Consider the following 17,304-nt stretch of genomic DNA (forward strand, 5'->3'; position numbering starts at 1 on the left):
GCCATCTAGTGAGGAAACATCAGAATTGCAGGGGAAATAAAACATTAACAAGGTTAATTTATTAAATTTTTTTCAAGTTTGGCGGGCCGGATCAAAACGTTTAACGGGCCGCACGTGGCCCCCGGGCCGTAGTTCGCCCATGCCTGGGCTAGACGGCCAACACGTTAACGAGCTAACTGCGCTAACACACTAGTTCCCACCCATGTAATTGAGCATTGCATGGCACATCCAACATACTGCTTTAGTCCATGACTCGCTTACCTTCAGGGTCATACGTCACATGAAAACCAAAATAATTCCAAACGCCAGATCTGAATGAGGGTGGGGGAGGTGCCCTGCGCTCTTCCTTCTGACTATGCTGTCTGTGTGGAGCGCTCAGTGGATCTGCGCTCGACAGTGCAGCCTAGGCGGAGTAGTCGAACGCAGATTCACTGAGCGCTCAACACAGACAGCATCGTCAGAAGGAAAGTTGATAAAATAAATTACAAATGTTGTATTGTTCGATACATATGCGTACCGAACCGAAAGCACTGTATCGAACGGTTCAATATCGATACGAATATCGTTGCACCCCTAATATATATATATATATATATATATATATATATATATATATATATATATATAAAGGCCTTTTTCTTTTACTGAAATTACAGAAAAATACATCGAACACTCCTCTTGAGTGTCTAAGTGCTTTTCTTGCAACTGACTCATAGCTCACCCCACCATCCTTTCCCTACCATTAACTGTTCTGGCCAAGACAATACGTTTGAATTAGACCATGTTTTCACTTCACTTTCCATGTCAGTGACTCATCTTAAAGTGAAACTGATTGACGAGATCACGGCAAAAGGTTTTAAATGTTTGGTGACGCAAAACACACGGCTACGTTTCCATGAAAGCACCTAAAGTTACGACAAGTTTGGTTCTATCAAGATGCAAAATGTTTGGTGAGCAGCCTTAAAGAAAAACATTGTTTTCTCCATTGTGTTGCTTTTCTCTGCCACATACACAAAGACACACATTACATTTTTACTTGAGTAGTCTCTGCTTTTGTAAAATGTTGTCAAGTGATTTAAAAACTCCTAATAATAGATCTGTTTAGCTCATGTTTGACAAAAAAATCTGTATCACTCAAATTTTAGACAAGTTTTCCAGCTGCAGCATTTAGTGTGTCATTATGTAAATAATGTCTTCATACAACAGCGTAACATTAAAGCCAAGTATTTCTTTCATAAGACTGGTGTAATGCATTTCTCTGTTCTGGTGACCTCGCCTTAATTGGTTATGGAACATCATCCTTTAGCTGACGCTCTCACGTACACGCAAAAACAAAACACGGCTGTGACGCACACTTGTTTCATGTGCGGGACCATTCTCACCCCCGCCATACTGCCCTAGAAGTTCTGGGAGAGAGAAAGAGAGAGGGAGCACATGTCAGGCTGAACAAGTTGGTGTAACAACATGGTGTAAAAATACATCTTGTTTTGGTAAGATGATACTTTTCTCTCCATGACTACATGACTCCATGGGGCCACGTCCCAATGACATGCTCGTGGTGGAGCAACTTGTCTGCCAAATGCTTTTAAAAAATAGTTTTAAGGTTTGTAATGCTGCAAAAATACTTTACGATTGTGTTTTTGTGTAACAAATAAAACTCTATCCAACCAACAGAACGAAGAAATTGGAATATGGACCTTAGGTTGACTAACATCTTCCTCTCACCCTCTGCTCTATGGGCTCTAGGGGACTGTCCAGAACAGAGCAAGCCCTCTTTACTAGTCTATTAAACCATTTCCTATCCCTCTCTGTGGTTCCACCTCCCCAGCAGAGAACCGTATAAAAGATAGCAGAAGCCATCACAGTGTCATAAAAGGTCCTTTGTAATGTTCTGCACATCCCAAAAGACTTCAGCCTGCCCAGTAAATGGAGCTGACTTTGGCCCTTCTTGTTTTGACCAGTCCAGTTTATTGTTAAGGTGAACACCCAGAAATGTGTACGTCGGTCCACTTGGTACCGATCAAGCCTGCCGCCATCATGAAATGCAGAGTTTTGGAGCCAAATACAGATGGATGGAAACTAAACCAAAAACAAAACAAACTCCAACAAAGTCCGTTAGGAGAATAAACTAAATCCACAACTGGCTGGAGAAATGTGGGGAAGTTAAGAGACGCACAAAGAAGGGCAACCTGGGAAAGCAGACATGGCTTCCCCTGGAAAGGGAAAAAGTAAACTAAACCCAAGACACTGAAGAAATCCCCAAATTAAAACTAGAAATAAGTATTATAAGTAAACGGAGAAACACCATCACATATATGTACTTATCATAAGGGAGATGAAGACTCAAAAGGCAAACTAAGACTCCAAAAGAAGAAAATATAACAAAGGATTCAACCACAAGACCCAGAAACAGACCTAGGCCAGGATCATGACAGCCACAGCACCCTGTGAATCTATGGCAGAAAAAATGCATATCCTTTAACAGTTACATTATAACAAGTTCAGATTCATTAAATCAATAACTTTTCCATCTATACAATTCAGGGGAGGTAAAACTTATTCCAACTGCCAATGGACAAAAGGCAAGGCGCATGCTGGCATATACTCAACAACACATTCACACCTACAGCCTAACTCCATGCATGTGTTTGGACTGTGATTTCATTTTCTAAATCTAAAATGTTACCACAAAATACCAAATCCGGCCTCAGATCTTTTTTCTAAAGTAAAATAACAGAAGATCCCAACAGAAGAATGAAAATTTAAGCAAAAACAAACGCAGCGAGGACAAACAGATACACACTAAATGTCCATTAATATTCCCTGTGTTGCTTGGTAGATTTTCAAAGCCCCCGACAGGAAAGCAACAGCTGTGAGGACGCGAGTGTTACATAATGGCACAAATGAGTAAAATGATATGACACGGTTTCAATGGTTTGTGTCCTCATCCAGTCATTCAGGAAACGTGTCACTGATTTGCATGCACAACAAACAATTATGACGCAGTGCTTTGTCAAAGCTGTTGTTGTTGTTTTAGAGTTTGAAAGGATTAAACCAAAATAGTCATAGAAAATCTGTTACACTGATATTTTTTTCTCTTAGTTTTGATGTATTGCTGTTTTATTGGACAGTGCTGGCTCCTAAACTACTATTTACAATGTGCTGATTTTAAAGCGGTAAAATGATCCGTTCCCGTCCTCTCACCTGTTCCAGGGAGGATGATGCAACAGCCTCGAATCACTTAGTTATAAATCTGTCCATCCCTTAAAGACAGGAACATGGGAAAGATTAGCTAAGAGAGAAGATATTTTACAGTTTGTCCTGCTGATAAAGAGCTCCATTATGACCATTCATGCTACACCAAAGTAATGAAGTAATAGATAATAATAAATAACAGTTAACTTCCTGTTTTTTCACCATCTACTACTGGAATGTCTGTTTTGGATTGTTTTTGTTCATAATGGGCCAACAGTGAAAAAATAATCCTTTCATTTTTCATTGTAATTCACAAATACTTTCAGTTTTATAATTAGAGGACATCCCGGGCAATGAATGAACAGAAATATTCTCCAGTTTTACACATTTATTTCTTACAATTTTCAGCCCTAAAACTTGTAACTATCTAATTTCTCCATAAGCATTTCATTTTGTGCAGAAAAACTGAGATGAAGTGTACATTTTGAATTTCTTTTTTCCGATATAAAGATATATTTGAGAGTAAATGAGTAGTTAAACTTCTTTGGGCTGATAGAAAAAGTAGTTTCACCAGTCCGGCCCACCTAAGAACAAAGTGGTCCATGATTTAAAATGAATTTGACATCACTGTCCTGAAGTAACCAAACGACTCATCGGTCTTCAGATTCTTTCTTCACATTTAGCATACGATGAGTATGGTATAGCACTATAAGACGATCACTCTCTGAATCCACATCTCAAAAGATAATTTGCTTCGTTTCCCAGAACTCTTCACCACTGACAACAGGGCATTGTTGCTTTGCCAGAGTAGTTGAAGGGGTATTAATTTCTCAAGGAAAATAGCCCTCATTGTTAAAGGTGTGCCGCTAGCACAGTTTAATCAGACAGGAACTTTAATTACATGAAAATAACTGAAATAGTATATGCTGTATTTTATTATATGTGTAATATCTGTTGTTATTTAAATACCGCTGTAAACTGGGGTTATTGGGGATGGGACAGAAACAAACAAGATTTTAAGATTTTTTTTTCCTGCAATCAGAATCTACAATTGAACAAGAAACCAAACAGACAATTAAACAACCGCAACTCAAGTCTTCAGTCTGTAAAGTAGGCCATCATTGAAACGGCCTGTAAATATAGATATCGGGTGTTAGATCGGCACATGTCCACTATATCAGGTAACCGACTTTGTACTTGTGGGGAGACAACATTTAAAAATAGACTCACACCCCGAGACCGCCAGCTCTGCCTATGCTTGTACTGAAGTCCTACATCATAGGTCTATATTCTCAACCATACGGCTATCAAAAGGGTACGTACTACTTGCATGGCTGGAAATCCCCCCCACCTCACCAGATAGACAACTGTTTTAATGCCTGGAGTAATAGTTATACTTTTATCCTTTATGATTCACTTGTGTCATGACTTGTTAGACATTTGTTTGTGGCTTTCTTTGGAATGGTAAACGTGGACTTCATGTGGATATGTGGACGCATAAACTCCGCTGTGCTACACGATACACAAGACACGCTTGGTTATTTATTATTATTATTATATTATTTCGGTTTTCATCTCCCTCTCATTTTTAATGTGTGACTGTCAGGAAACGCTTACATTATCAGGCAGCCTGTGCTGATATTATCAAAACTTTGTTCAAAAGCTTTTCAGGCAAAAAATTGAAAATAGATGCAGCACACTTGGGGAGGTTATTTGGCTGAGGTTGGTTTTATTTTGAAAGATCCACAAGAAGAATTCAAACCCAAACACATTTACATTACGCCATTCAATCCTGCCACCAAAACTGCTTTGAATTGCATGTGCAAGAGTGAAATGTGCTGTCATATCTTAACAAAGTCTCAATATGGGGTTAAGAAATGCACGACATGACACAAGAAAAAATTCACTTTACTTTGGTTGGTATTAAGGTCATTCATCAAATTAACTGGCTTTATTGTGATACAGAAAAATGATGTTGGTGATTTTTTACATTGATTTTTTTTTCTGTCTAAAATCATTGTGAAATCAGTTTCAAATATAAGTTTGTCAATAAACTCAGAGTAGGTAGGATTTGAATTTCATAGTAAACATCTGAGGTGGAGGGCTGTGCGACGTGTCCTTCCGTGCAGCAGGAATGAATGTGACAAATGCAGGTCACGGGTAAAGATGTTCTGGTATTTTTCCAGTGTCTGTGCCACAACCTCCCCTCCAGAAATCTTGTATATCAGTGTGCATGATTTAAAGTCTCCACCATCAACACTTCATATATTGCCCGCTGCACGTGTGTCGGATTGTCTGCAATGGCATTTTAACGATGCTAAAGTCACGTAGAGACACCAAATAATTGCTGCTGTAGTCTGAAAAATAACAGTGAGGTATTGCTGTACAACTGAAATTGAAATTAAGATGAATGTGAAGGGGCTTAACTAACTATACTATAGCAATAATGATAATAGATATAGACCAGAGATGGTACCTTCCCTGTAGCTTCAGGAACATCAGGTATCAGGTTAGCAACAATCATTACATTTTTAATTAACTTTTTTTGTTTTCACAAAGAATCCCAACTTTGCACCTTTTGGTTCGTCAAATAAATAGTATATTGATAATGTAGTCAATGCACATTTCACCACCACTTGACTATTCAAGAAAATAGACTTTAGAAAGCACAATCTTCCACTGGCAACAAGAAAAGCATCACGAGGCAGACTTCTTTATCAGCAAAGAAGTAATGGCAGGATGGCTTCCCGTTGATAAGATATGTCAAGTGTGTCTTAAACGTCCTTGAAATAGATGCAACATGCCTCTGAATGAACCATCTCCTGCTGCTTAGATAAGCAAAATGCAAACTGACAGCTGAAAGGAGATAGTAGCTTTTGCTTCAGATACTTCAGGGAAGTAAATTCAAACTTAAGACTCAAGCCAGAGATTCTCTTTCACATCTTTGCATTTTAACTGTTTATTTATTTGAATTTTATGCTAACCTCATGTGTCACTTTGCAGATACTGAATTAGATAAACAAGGATCCAAATGTACTCTGGGATGGAATAATGACAGAAGGTGCAACAAATCTGTCACTGTACACAAAACTTTGTCGGCCTCATGTTGCTGTCAGTTTTTTTGACAACCTCCCCGAGACGCTCGACTAGAAGTCCCCATGGACGCGTCACTTCCTTGCGCAGACAGCCAAAGTCAGCCGGCTCTGACAGACAGTCAGACTGTGGATTTTGACTCGGTTATGCACAGCCCCTCAGTAGACAAGCTGTCTGGAACAGAGACTGCGCACTGTCTTTCAGACACCACTGATAAATCCACACATCCACATGTTTCTGCAGACCCACACAGCCTAAAGTCTTTATCGTCCATCCAAAATGTATCAGAGCAGTTTTCGCTTTCCTCAGAGGCTCCACCAACGGATGACAATTCCAGGGTTCAGCGCTGTTTGAGCCTGTCAGGAAGGAAATCACCTCTAATACGTCAACTCTGTCAGGACCTCATTTTACCTCAGTCTGAATCTGCTTCATCTCTTCTCATGGAAGGACATACTCCACCTGAATCTTTTGGGGCTGTGTCACTCACACTTGAAGGTTTGATGGAGCAGTCTGTCACTGTCCCCTACTCCAGTCCCAATTTCAGCTCTGAAAACAAACCTCCATTATTTAGGTCGTTATCACCTCAGTCAGACAGTTCAGATAGCGATATGGCTGTAGCGCCTTTGTCAGATCTTTATATCTTTGAAAGTGACACGCAGGACTTCATTGTAAGCCCAAGTATAGCTCCCGGTGAGATTAAATGTTCTGAATACCAGCCATTATCACAAACAAGTGTGGAACAAGTGAACCGTGACTGTGATAAACATGTAGTGATGTGTGATTCATCAGACGTGACAGGATGTCATCACAGCTCTTGTGAGGAACAATCCACAGAGAATAATGAGCCAGATGTGAGTGAACACTTGGGGCTAAGAACACCTGCTGTAGATGCTTGTGAGGAATACTTTATGTTTCTAAATGATGAGAGAGAAGGAGAAGCAGAGGTCACTGGAGCAACCCCGCAGCGCGGCAACAGCCCTATGGAGGTCTGGCAGGACGCACATCAGTATCTGGCTGGTGATGATACAGAAGATCGGGATGTTTTGCATCACTCTGTGATCCAAGAAGCTCTCTCTCCTGCCAGTCACTTGTCGTGTTCCCCAAGAGAGACACAGGTTTCACATTACAACCCTGAAGGTAGCAAGGGGATTGGCTGGACGGGCGATGACACCAAAGGTTGGGGGCCACCAATTGAGAGGTGGTCATCAGTAGACAGCTGGGCAAGTGCACTCTCAGATTGGACTGGGATCATTGTAGCTCCATCTGAGGACTTCACATCAGCCTTTTCAGAAATAGGGGCTGAAATAGATGCATTGACACAGGCTCTATCAGAGGTAAATACTCATACAGAAGCAGAGACTGTGAAAGAAGGACACAATCTAGAAACAACAGCTAAGGCACAAATGGGCGTGCAGGATCAACCTCTAAGTGCACAAAACATCTCAGAGAGCTCCATCCACTCTGGGCAAGGCTGTCTCTCTTTGTACCTCGACTCTACAGGACTTGAACCCCATCACACAGAGGGGGCTGAATCCTTCTGCGATCCAACACCCACCACACAGGGAGACAAGTGTTCCCCATCCAGAGGTGCACCTGGTACAACGGTGGCCTCTTCAGGAGAAAACACAGCAGATGCAACTGTGGTTACACTGATGCCTGGATCTACTTCTGCTGATCTGGACCTCTCTCCGTTTGATGAATGTGCAGAGTCCCAGGACACAGAACATTTCATCATCGATGAAAAAACCCCAGTCGTACTGAGCATAATTGAAGATACAGATTTGGACCCTCCTACAGATTTAATAACCAAGGAGGTAAGATGATAGATCTTTGAACACTTGAGAGGTAAAAGTTTGTGATCAGTATGAAGTGAAAACATGAACTATTACAGAATATTTTGCAGTCGTGCTTGGGGGATGTGTGCAACTCTTTCCAGTCTGTCTGTTTGCATGATGGCCAACAGCATCGTTGGCCAGCAGACAAATCAGTCATGCCCTTTAGAAACACAGGCACAAAGTTAAAAAACATTCCTGCTCTTGTCCTTGTCGGCGTTGTCATACCTCTAATATCACTAAGCCAGTCATGAGTTGCGCTGAATATAAAATCCACATATGTCACCACACACCAGGCTCGCGAGCATTGTCGGCTTGCTTTGGATTGGAGCCATTCAGTTTGCAACCAAGTCCTTGCACCCACAGCCTTGATTGGATAAGTCGTTTGGCTCCCAACCTCAAAGACTGACAACTGTGGGTGCTGAGGGAAAAATGAGTGCCTAAGAGGAAAACTTTGGATTGACAGAAATGGCACCTAATAATAGCTGAGAGTCCAGTGATAATAGCATGCATCCTTGGCATGTCAGGGTGAGAGGAGAGCACAGCTGAAAACTGAAACACGACCCTCCATTGCCCTCTCTCTATTTGTACGCACCCTTTGACACACCCATTTCCACCACATCTCCTTTAAAAAGCCACGATCAGGACCCTGACAGGGTCTTGGGGCCAGGAGACTGCTTTTGGTTGACTTAGAGGTGCAATTGCAGCTGGAGGTACAGTCTTTAACACTGACAGTCAGGGTTCCAGTTGCATGCAGGACATATGGACTGGTGGATTGGGTATAGAAGCATGGTGTTTTATAAACGTCTGATTTTTGGCTCTATAGAAAGGTACGTGCTAAAATAACAAATATCTGATCAGTCTTTAGTGTAATTGCCTGATACTGAACCCTAAGGCAGTATATTAACAGCACTGTTACAGTGTTCTGTGTTTGTCTATGTGCAACCATAAAGGAAACTGAAAGAGAACTTTTTTTAATTCTCAGTTTAACACTTTGTTGTTCTTTGTCCTTTTCTCTATCAGCCTGTTGGAGATAGACTGTGTGAAGTGACAGATGAACACAGGCTTGTCCAGCTGGGCTCAGTGGCCGAGCCAGAAGCTAAACTGAGCTGTGGGCGATCAGAAGTCAATAGGGATGAAAACAAATCAATAACTGATTTTAGTGTCCTCACCGCGGACGCTCTGACAAACTCAAACGTGCCAGGTGGAGACACACAACCTGGCCTGCATTTTAATGCGGACAACTGCGTGTCTATTGGCACGTTGTCAGACCTTGATAGAGCACGTCAGGTGGAGGCGCAGAGGGACAGTCCCACATTTATTATGCCCTTAGCTCCGGTCAGTATTGGCCCTTCCCTCAACTGTAGGACAAGCAGCAGTTTGGAAGGTGATCAGATTTGTTTGAAAGGCTCTCTCAATAACAACAGTTGCAATCAAGTAAGACAGAGTGCTGTCTTGCCAACCCCGGATGGAATTACTAACAAAACATCTCTGGAAGGCGGTGAGGAGTTGATTCATGAAAAGCAGAATACAACAAAGACTGCTGAGAGATCTTCACCAGAAGGACTACAAGACTTGAAAACTAGTGACACTATAGACTCTTTCTTTTCTAGAAAGACAATATTTGAGGAGATTGATGACTTCAATAGGGAACTAGAAAACTTCATCCCTATCCACGCTGAAAATCTCTTCATTTCAAAAGAGAAACACATTGCATGCATCACTTTAGATATTTATGATCCATTTGTCTCCAAGCCCGTAAAACCCAAAGCTATTAAATCGGAGAAGACTGATCTGACTCATAAAAAGACTGAAAAGATGCCTCACAAAACCCACAAGAACACCTCAGAGGGAAAAACACGATCCAAAAAGGATAAATCGGCCGGTCATCATCATTTCACCCAACCTTCCAAAAAACAGGAAAGCAAATGTCACCGTGTTTCTGCTCAGCAGACCTCCAACCAGCAAGAAACTCACCCTACTATTGGAGAAAATCATAGCAGTGAGAACAGTCAATCTGGACTTGAGGCCAAGGAGGCTACATTGGTTATTGAGACAGGTGTAACCGAGAAGGCAACAAGCAAGCCACACAGCAAGAAGAAAAAGAAACATGGTCAGAATACAGCGCCGGGGGAGCCACTGGCTGAAGTGGAGAATGGAGCAAAATCAAAGACTGCAAAAGGAAGAATCGAGCTGTTCGAATCTAAGTTGGGTGCCAAAGCTGGCAAAGCTCAAAAGGAAAGCGAACAGCCAGATGTAGCCGAAATAAAGTCCCAGCAGCAATCGGAGGCTAAAGCGTCAGAGGGAGAACAACCTCCACATCCCACAGACGATAAGGGCCACCAGCCAAAGAACTTTACAAGTCCTCTGAATGATGATGTGGTTAAAAGGCGACGTCTGTCAGAGGATAAGTTTGGGAAGATTGTGAGCATTTTGGAGTCTAAACTACCAAAGTCAGATGTGTCAGCAAAAGGAAAGGAAGCTGAGCTCAAGACTGATGTTGGAGGAACTCGTAAGAAGGCGTACAGTGAAGTGGTCAAACAGAGGATTCCACCCAAGGAAGGTACGGGAATTGATTAAACAGCTAGTCCTCTGCATGGAAACACATAGTTCACATGGCATTATTAAAGCCTATCATAATATCTGCAGAGCCCAAGGTGGTGAAGCCTATACAGGCAGTGCCCGTGAGTGGTGACCCCCAGAGTCTGTGCCTGTGGTGTCAGTTTGCTGCTGTAACCTCGGCCTACACTGTGACCTGGAGCAGAGAGGGTACTGTCCTGGCTGAGATGAAAAGAAGGTAATTCATATGACTTTTATGTCATTTTTAGCAATAATAATGTCCTACCGAGCTGGTTTAGCTTCCCTGCAGCTGCTTTGTATCTGCAAGCTGCTTTGCAACCCACAGGGCGTGTCTGTTTTCTTCTACTGAGTAACACTGTCCCTTTGTCTGAAGTGCAGGGGATGAGAGCAGAGTGACCCTGACCATCAGCAATGCTTCTCACAAAGATCTGGGCAAGTACCTCTGCCAGCTCAGCAGCTTATATGGCTCAGTCAGCTTGGACTACCTGCTCACATATGAAGGTAACAAAAAAAAATTTAGCTCATTTTTGAAAGTGAAAATGTTTAAAATGTTTACATGATGTATATAAATGAAAACTACATTTTTTATTTTCCCTGTTATTTCACAGTGCTCAGTGAGGTTGTCATCCCCCTGGCTCCAAAAACCATTTCATGTGAGTTAAGATTTAGGAGCATGTTACTTTATACAGCTGAGCTTTAAAAAGAAGACCCTAGATGTAATATTGTGTCTATATTTTTTTCCTCCCCAGCTGACCCTGTTGAGGTTAGCAGTGAAGAAGAGGACGCCCATTTCTCCAGACTCTTGTTCAAAGACGATTTCGTATCCGATCAATACTTTGGAGACAGCCATCCTATCAGTATGATCACCGAGAAGGAACACTTTGGGGAGGGCATGCATCGGCGGGCTTTCCGGACCAAGCTGCATGCGGGTCAGATACCCCTGCCAGGTCACTCCTGTGTGCTCAAAGTGCACAATGCTATCAGCTATGGGACCAAGAACAATGACGAGCTTGTTCAGAAGAACTTCACCTTGGCTGTGGAGGTACGAATATCACAATTAGTGTGTAGTAATTCTTCATGGCTCAAGGAGTAATTATGAGATTATAGAAGACTGTAGGAAAACAGCCCTTAGCTCACTACGCCCTCGCTAACTCTCCTGATGATATCTAGCCTCTGTCACTAGTTTCAATTTTACTTTCAATTTACTTTTAATTTTTAATTTTACAAAGTAAAACATGAGGCTAATTTTGGAAATTACGGTCTCCATTAGAGTCAAAAAAGAGGACAAAGCAGATCATATTTTAAGGTAATTGCACCTCATTAGAGAGGGTGCATGGGGAGGGGTTGGTGGCTGTTGGAAAGATGACACTGCACCAAAAACCTCCTTGTGATTGCTTTGGTTGTTAGCATATTGGTGCAGTCACCTGTGGTTTGCATGGAAGACACTGACTTGTCTGCAAACACTTGCTAAGCTCTAGCCATGCAGTGGCAAACCTTGAGAAAGTACAACATGAACCAGAATCAAAGTAAACGTTGTGTCTCAGTGCTGCAGTTGGCATGTTTGCAGACATGTTAGCATCTTCCATGTTATCATGTTAGAACCGTAGCAATCAGCCAGCGATCGAATCAGTCAAAAGAAGGTTTCTGTCAACTGACTGGTGAACACATTTTCTCTCTAGCAGCTGTGGTTGTTAGGAGCTCACCGACTAATCTCTAAGCCTTTGTTACTGGGGCTATCAATCTGAGCAACCACTCACCAGCTGGTTGGAGCATACCTGTTTTTCCCTAATGACCCGCGGTTCCCCTATGCTTTTAGACCATTCTTAAGTGTGGCTGGGGCCTTAGTGATGTGACTCTACACTGTCACACGTCCACTATGGTGGCCAAGTTAGTTATCGTTAGATATCTGACTGCAAAACCTAATTTGGACTAATTGTGTCCAGTTTCAAAACAGTAAGGTAGTGACAGTGTTAAAGCTCAGGGTGAATCTTCATAACAGGAACTCAGTTACATTTTATACACAGTCTATATATGATTAGCTTTATGGTTGTTGCTATCATTTTTTTTTTTTGGAGACTGAAGTGACTCTTGACTGTGAGGGAGACATGCTAGGTAGCACTAGCCCATTTAAATGTGCTGGTGTGTGGTCTAGCAGCTTAAAACAATTGTTTTAAGCTGCTAGACCACACTTGAGTTTCAATCACCAAACACTGCAAAACGGACCTCTTGGGCCAGCTTTAACTGCAGTTAAGCCCCAGTACACCACAGTATTTGACAGCTAATGGCGTATTTAGCACATACCTGTCACTCAAAGTGGCCATTCTCTCAATATTGTAAACTTTAAGCCTTAACGAAAGTTAAACAGCACACTTTTATAACATCTATAAGCCATAAAGGAAAGATCAAAAGTGCTCTTTTACCAGACTACAAAGGAAGTTTTACTTTTGTCTTCAACTACATGCATCATAATGATAGTATTCTTATTTTACAACTCCAAAGTGTCTGTAATAGACAGTATGCTGTTCTACAGAACATACTGCAATTTTTTTCTTTGTATGTGTGTTAAAAGTTGGATTAAAAGATAAAATTCTCACCAATTGATTCAGTTCACTTCATTCTGTTTCATTTTATTATTTTATTTATTTTTAATGGTCTGCAGGAATGCCAGGTCCAGAACACAGCAAGAGAGTACATCAAAGCTTACACTTCTGCTGCTCAGTCCACTGAAGCCTTCGGAGACATCCCAGAGTGAGTGACACGTTTGATAAGCTCGTTATAATTTCTTCACTACATTAATTCGCTTTTAACCGGATACACTTTTTTTGGGGCATTCACCAGGATAATTCCCATCTACCTGATTCACCGTCCGTCGAATGACATCCCCTACGCCACGCTGGAAGAGGAGCTAATCGGGAACTTTGTTAAATATTCAGTCAAGGATGGCAAAGAGATCAACCTGATGAGGCGTGATTCAGAGGCAGGACAGAAATGCTGTGCTTTCCAGCATTGGGTTTACCAAAAAACCGACGGCAACCTGCTGGTTACTGACATGCAAGGTCAGGGAAACAATTAAAATAAAAAATTTTAAAATATGTTTTTTGTGGGAACTATTTCTTTGCAGGTTAGAAATCTAAACACCTATGTGATTTGTTGCTTTTCAGGAGTTGGCATGAAGCTTACTGATGTGGGAATAGCCACCTGTAAGAAAGGGTGAGTATGTACATTTTTTTGTGACCAAAGATACTCTACGTGCAAACTGTGATTTTGAACTAACTGATCTCTTAATGTTATTTATTTTCTTTGTAGATACAAGGGATTCAAAGGAAACTGTGGCACCTCCTTCATAGACCAGTTTAAGGCCTTGCATCAGTGTAATGTGTACTGTGAGATGCTGGGTCTCAAATCCCTGCAGCCCAAAGCCAAAAAGCCAGCGTCTGCTCCAAAACCCAAACCCCAGAGCTCCACTCCACCCAAGAAGAAAACATTTGGGCCAGTAGTTAAGGGGAAGTCATAACAAGAGGAGAATACTGGACTAAGGATTTGATTATGAATTGAATCCGTTACCTTTTCTTTTTTTAGTGATTCGCGTGATTCACTTTGGACTGAATACTGCAGTTTGGTGGACAGTTTCTATAAACTTTTTAAAGGTAACAAATGTAGCACAAGCTGGGGCTGACGAGACTGTTGATGAACTGATGAGCGAGCAACGATTTCTTCTTGTTTTTCTACTCCTGGGATATTTTCAAACTATTAGTTCATTAAATTAATGGACTTTTTATTGATTGATTAGAGGAAATGTCTTTAAGTTAGGTTGTATGAATGGGTGTGGGTTTGTTTTGTGCGTGTGTTCGCTTTGCAAACTGGCAAATAATTGATGAACATGTATCCAGTTTAATGTTACATTATATTTGTTCATGTGACTGATTTAGAATGACATCATGATCCTACTCTGGACACAAAACAAAGACATTTTTACCCATAAAGTTGATGTATCACTTGAATGTATGTAGAAGTGTGAGCCGTTGTGAGCATCTCTCAGCATTTCTAAGTTAGGCTTTGGTGTAAAAGTCCTCCAGCTACCCACATTCAGTGCATGTATAGGGAAAGGCACGTAGAGTGAACCCTATAATACCACATTCATCTGACATCGAGAGGCTTTACGACCCCAGGAATATTCCAGCTATTCAGCTGCAGTCTAAAACAGTCTTTATACATTATGCCTCTGATCACTCCTCACGTCTACCTTTCAGACCCTGACCCACATTGCTGGCATCGCACTCAGGTTGCAAATGTTTAATTTCTTTCACATATGCGTGGTAGGACAGGTGAAAGATGTTGAGTCAACATTACTAGAAGGAATACAAATTCCTGCGTATGTTTGTTCACCGCTTGGTCTTGAAGGCATCCGTGAAATGTGAACATCTGTCAGCAACAGATCAAAAGCACTTTATTTATGGTAAACAGAGACAAATGTGCAATAAGCTTTACATTTACAAAGCTGGCATCAGTAGTAGTAAACCAAGGTCTGTTTTAAGGTCTCCAGCAGCAAATTAGCACCTTGAATCCAAAAAGAAAGTGGGTCACACTCAGAGGCTCAGCATCACATATGATGCATAAACACACCAAATGTCTATTTCCATCTCCTGCCCTGGTGTAATGTGCACAGAGTCATTGGCACAGCTGATATACAGTCTTGCTTTACAGTTTGTACAACAGATTTAATAAGAGGATTAAAATTTAGAAAAAAAAAACAGAAAAAAAAAAAACCCACACACCACAAACACAACAACACTTAAACCCAAAAGTGAAGGGGTACGTCGAGGGGCTTTTCACACTGTAGCTATTTAGTGTGATAATGGCGTTTGACGAAGAGGAAACAAACACCATTGTCACACTCCACAGCTCTGGAGGACAAGGTTTTCTGCAGACAGAGGCGCTGTTGGTGCAAAGTGATTGATGGGTGACCTGGTGAAACAGAGGGGGGAAAGAGCAAAATCAGGAAAGAAAAATCCAGATTAAGTGAATTGTGCAGTTTATACTTGGCCAAAAAACCAAACCCAAAACAGATGTTGAAGCCAAAAAAAAAAAAAAGCCATAGTGTCATGTAAATATTCTAGGCTTATTCAGCATGTTCAAAGTCCAGTCTAGTCGCTCCCCCCCCCCTCCCCCCTCCAACTGATTGTAGGGATGACTGCAGCTGTGTGTGTGAAGGAGACAAAGAAAGACACCCATGTGAGACTCAATTACCAAGTTTGCCTTAACGTCTTTAAAATGAAGAAATTAAAGACTGGGTCAGGCTGTATGCCAAATGAGCTTGAATGAGTTTTCAGTCTACTTTTAATGTTAAACACATCTGAGCTGAATCGGTACAGGGGACGGTCCCGAGCTCTTTACAATTTAAACCGTTCAATCATTAAGCTTCAGACCTATTGGAGGGAAATGTCTACTCACCTTAATTTTCAAAAGGTCTTTCCAGATTCATTTATACTTAATAGTTGCACTTTTCCCTGCAGTTACTCTTCTACTCTCGGTCTTCCTGCTCATGCCAGTGTCGCTTTGTTAATGCCAGTTTTAAGTCCAGTAGAGCGTCCGCAGCTGCAGGTTGGTGAAGTGATCCGTGGTGCATTTGGGTTCAGGGCTGTCCCATCCAAGTCTTTATGTAGACAGAGCAGAGTTTGGACAAACAGCCAGTTGCACATTAGTGATAAGCTACGGGGGAAGTATTGATCGACCCTGACCAGAGGTAGAAGGTGGAGGGGAGACTTTTTTTTTTTTTTTTTAAATACAACTGTTCAGGGCCTTAATCAGGATTCACTGAAAGTCACTGTGAGCTCAGCAACAACAAACTTAAGACAGGTGCTGCTCCCAAACAGATAGCAGTTTGGTGGAAATGAAATTTCTTATTTTTGTTGGAGGTAGGAATTTAAAATACTCATAATGCCATGTGCCGTTTCACATGTTCTAAATTTTAAACACCAAAGTTCCTAAGAGTTTATTCATGATCAAAAACATCAGTTCTAGGGTCACAACTTAATCTGCAATAGCTGCCAGGTGAATGAACAGTTAATGGCTAAACCACACGAATCCCACAAGTTTCAAATGTCACAAGAGTTAGCAAAAAGTAACTTGCTGCAATAGTTGAGTTATAGATATGGCTGGTACTACGGCCAGAAATGTAGATTATATTGAAACGGATGCTTGAAGGTTTTGAAATATAAAACCTACATGTAATTAGATGTAATTCATACTTTTTTTTTTTTTACCAAACTGAGAATAACAGCGTGCATGAATTTGACAGGTAAACAAAGGCCTGTATGACACTGAAAACAGCTTTACATGAAGGGTCCAGTGTTTCACTCAGAAACAAGTGTTTAGCCTGAAATCAAATCTATTAAAAGTTCGTGTACCTACAAGAACAAAACAAACCTGTTTCAATAGCACCTGTGATTTTTATTTATTATTAAGTGAGTGAAAGCGTTTATAAGGAGGAGCTACAGGAGAAAAGTTGGCTTTTGGTTTGTTTGTGACCAGATTGAGGGTAGGAGGGCTTGATAAAATGTCCCCGGACTGGCAGGGTGGCTTTTATTTGCTCGTCCTTGAAGCT

General features: G+C 41.3%; 1 protein-coding gene across 1 annotated transcript; it reads left to right on the forward strand.

Annotated features, from left to right (window-relative positions):
- Positions 1–6,290: 6,290 nt before the first annotated feature.
- On the forward strand, positions 6,291–16,019 carry alpk2 (alpha-kinase 2). Its single transcript, XM_082542582.1, has 10 exons — positions 6,291–8,102; positions 9,144–10,683; positions 10,770–10,917; positions 11,074–11,201; positions 11,309–11,353; positions 11,450–11,742; positions 13,360–13,448; positions 13,539–13,756; positions 13,862–13,910; positions 14,007–16,019. The coding sequence occupies exons 1-10, from the start codon at positions 6,354–6,356 to the stop codon at positions 14,212–14,214; spliced, it is 4,467 nt and encodes a 1,488-aa protein (XP_082398708.1). The 5' UTR covers positions 6,291–6,353; the 3' UTR covers positions 14,215–16,019.
- The last annotated feature ends 1,285 nt before the right edge of the window (positions 16,020–17,304 follow it).

Source organism: Aulonocara stuartgranti, assembly GCF_965226115.1.
Source record: "Aulonocara stuartgranti genome assembly, chromosome: 7".
Taxonomy (NCBI): domain Eukaryota; kingdom Metazoa; phylum Chordata; class Actinopteri; order Cichliformes; family Cichlidae; genus Aulonocara; species Aulonocara stuartgranti.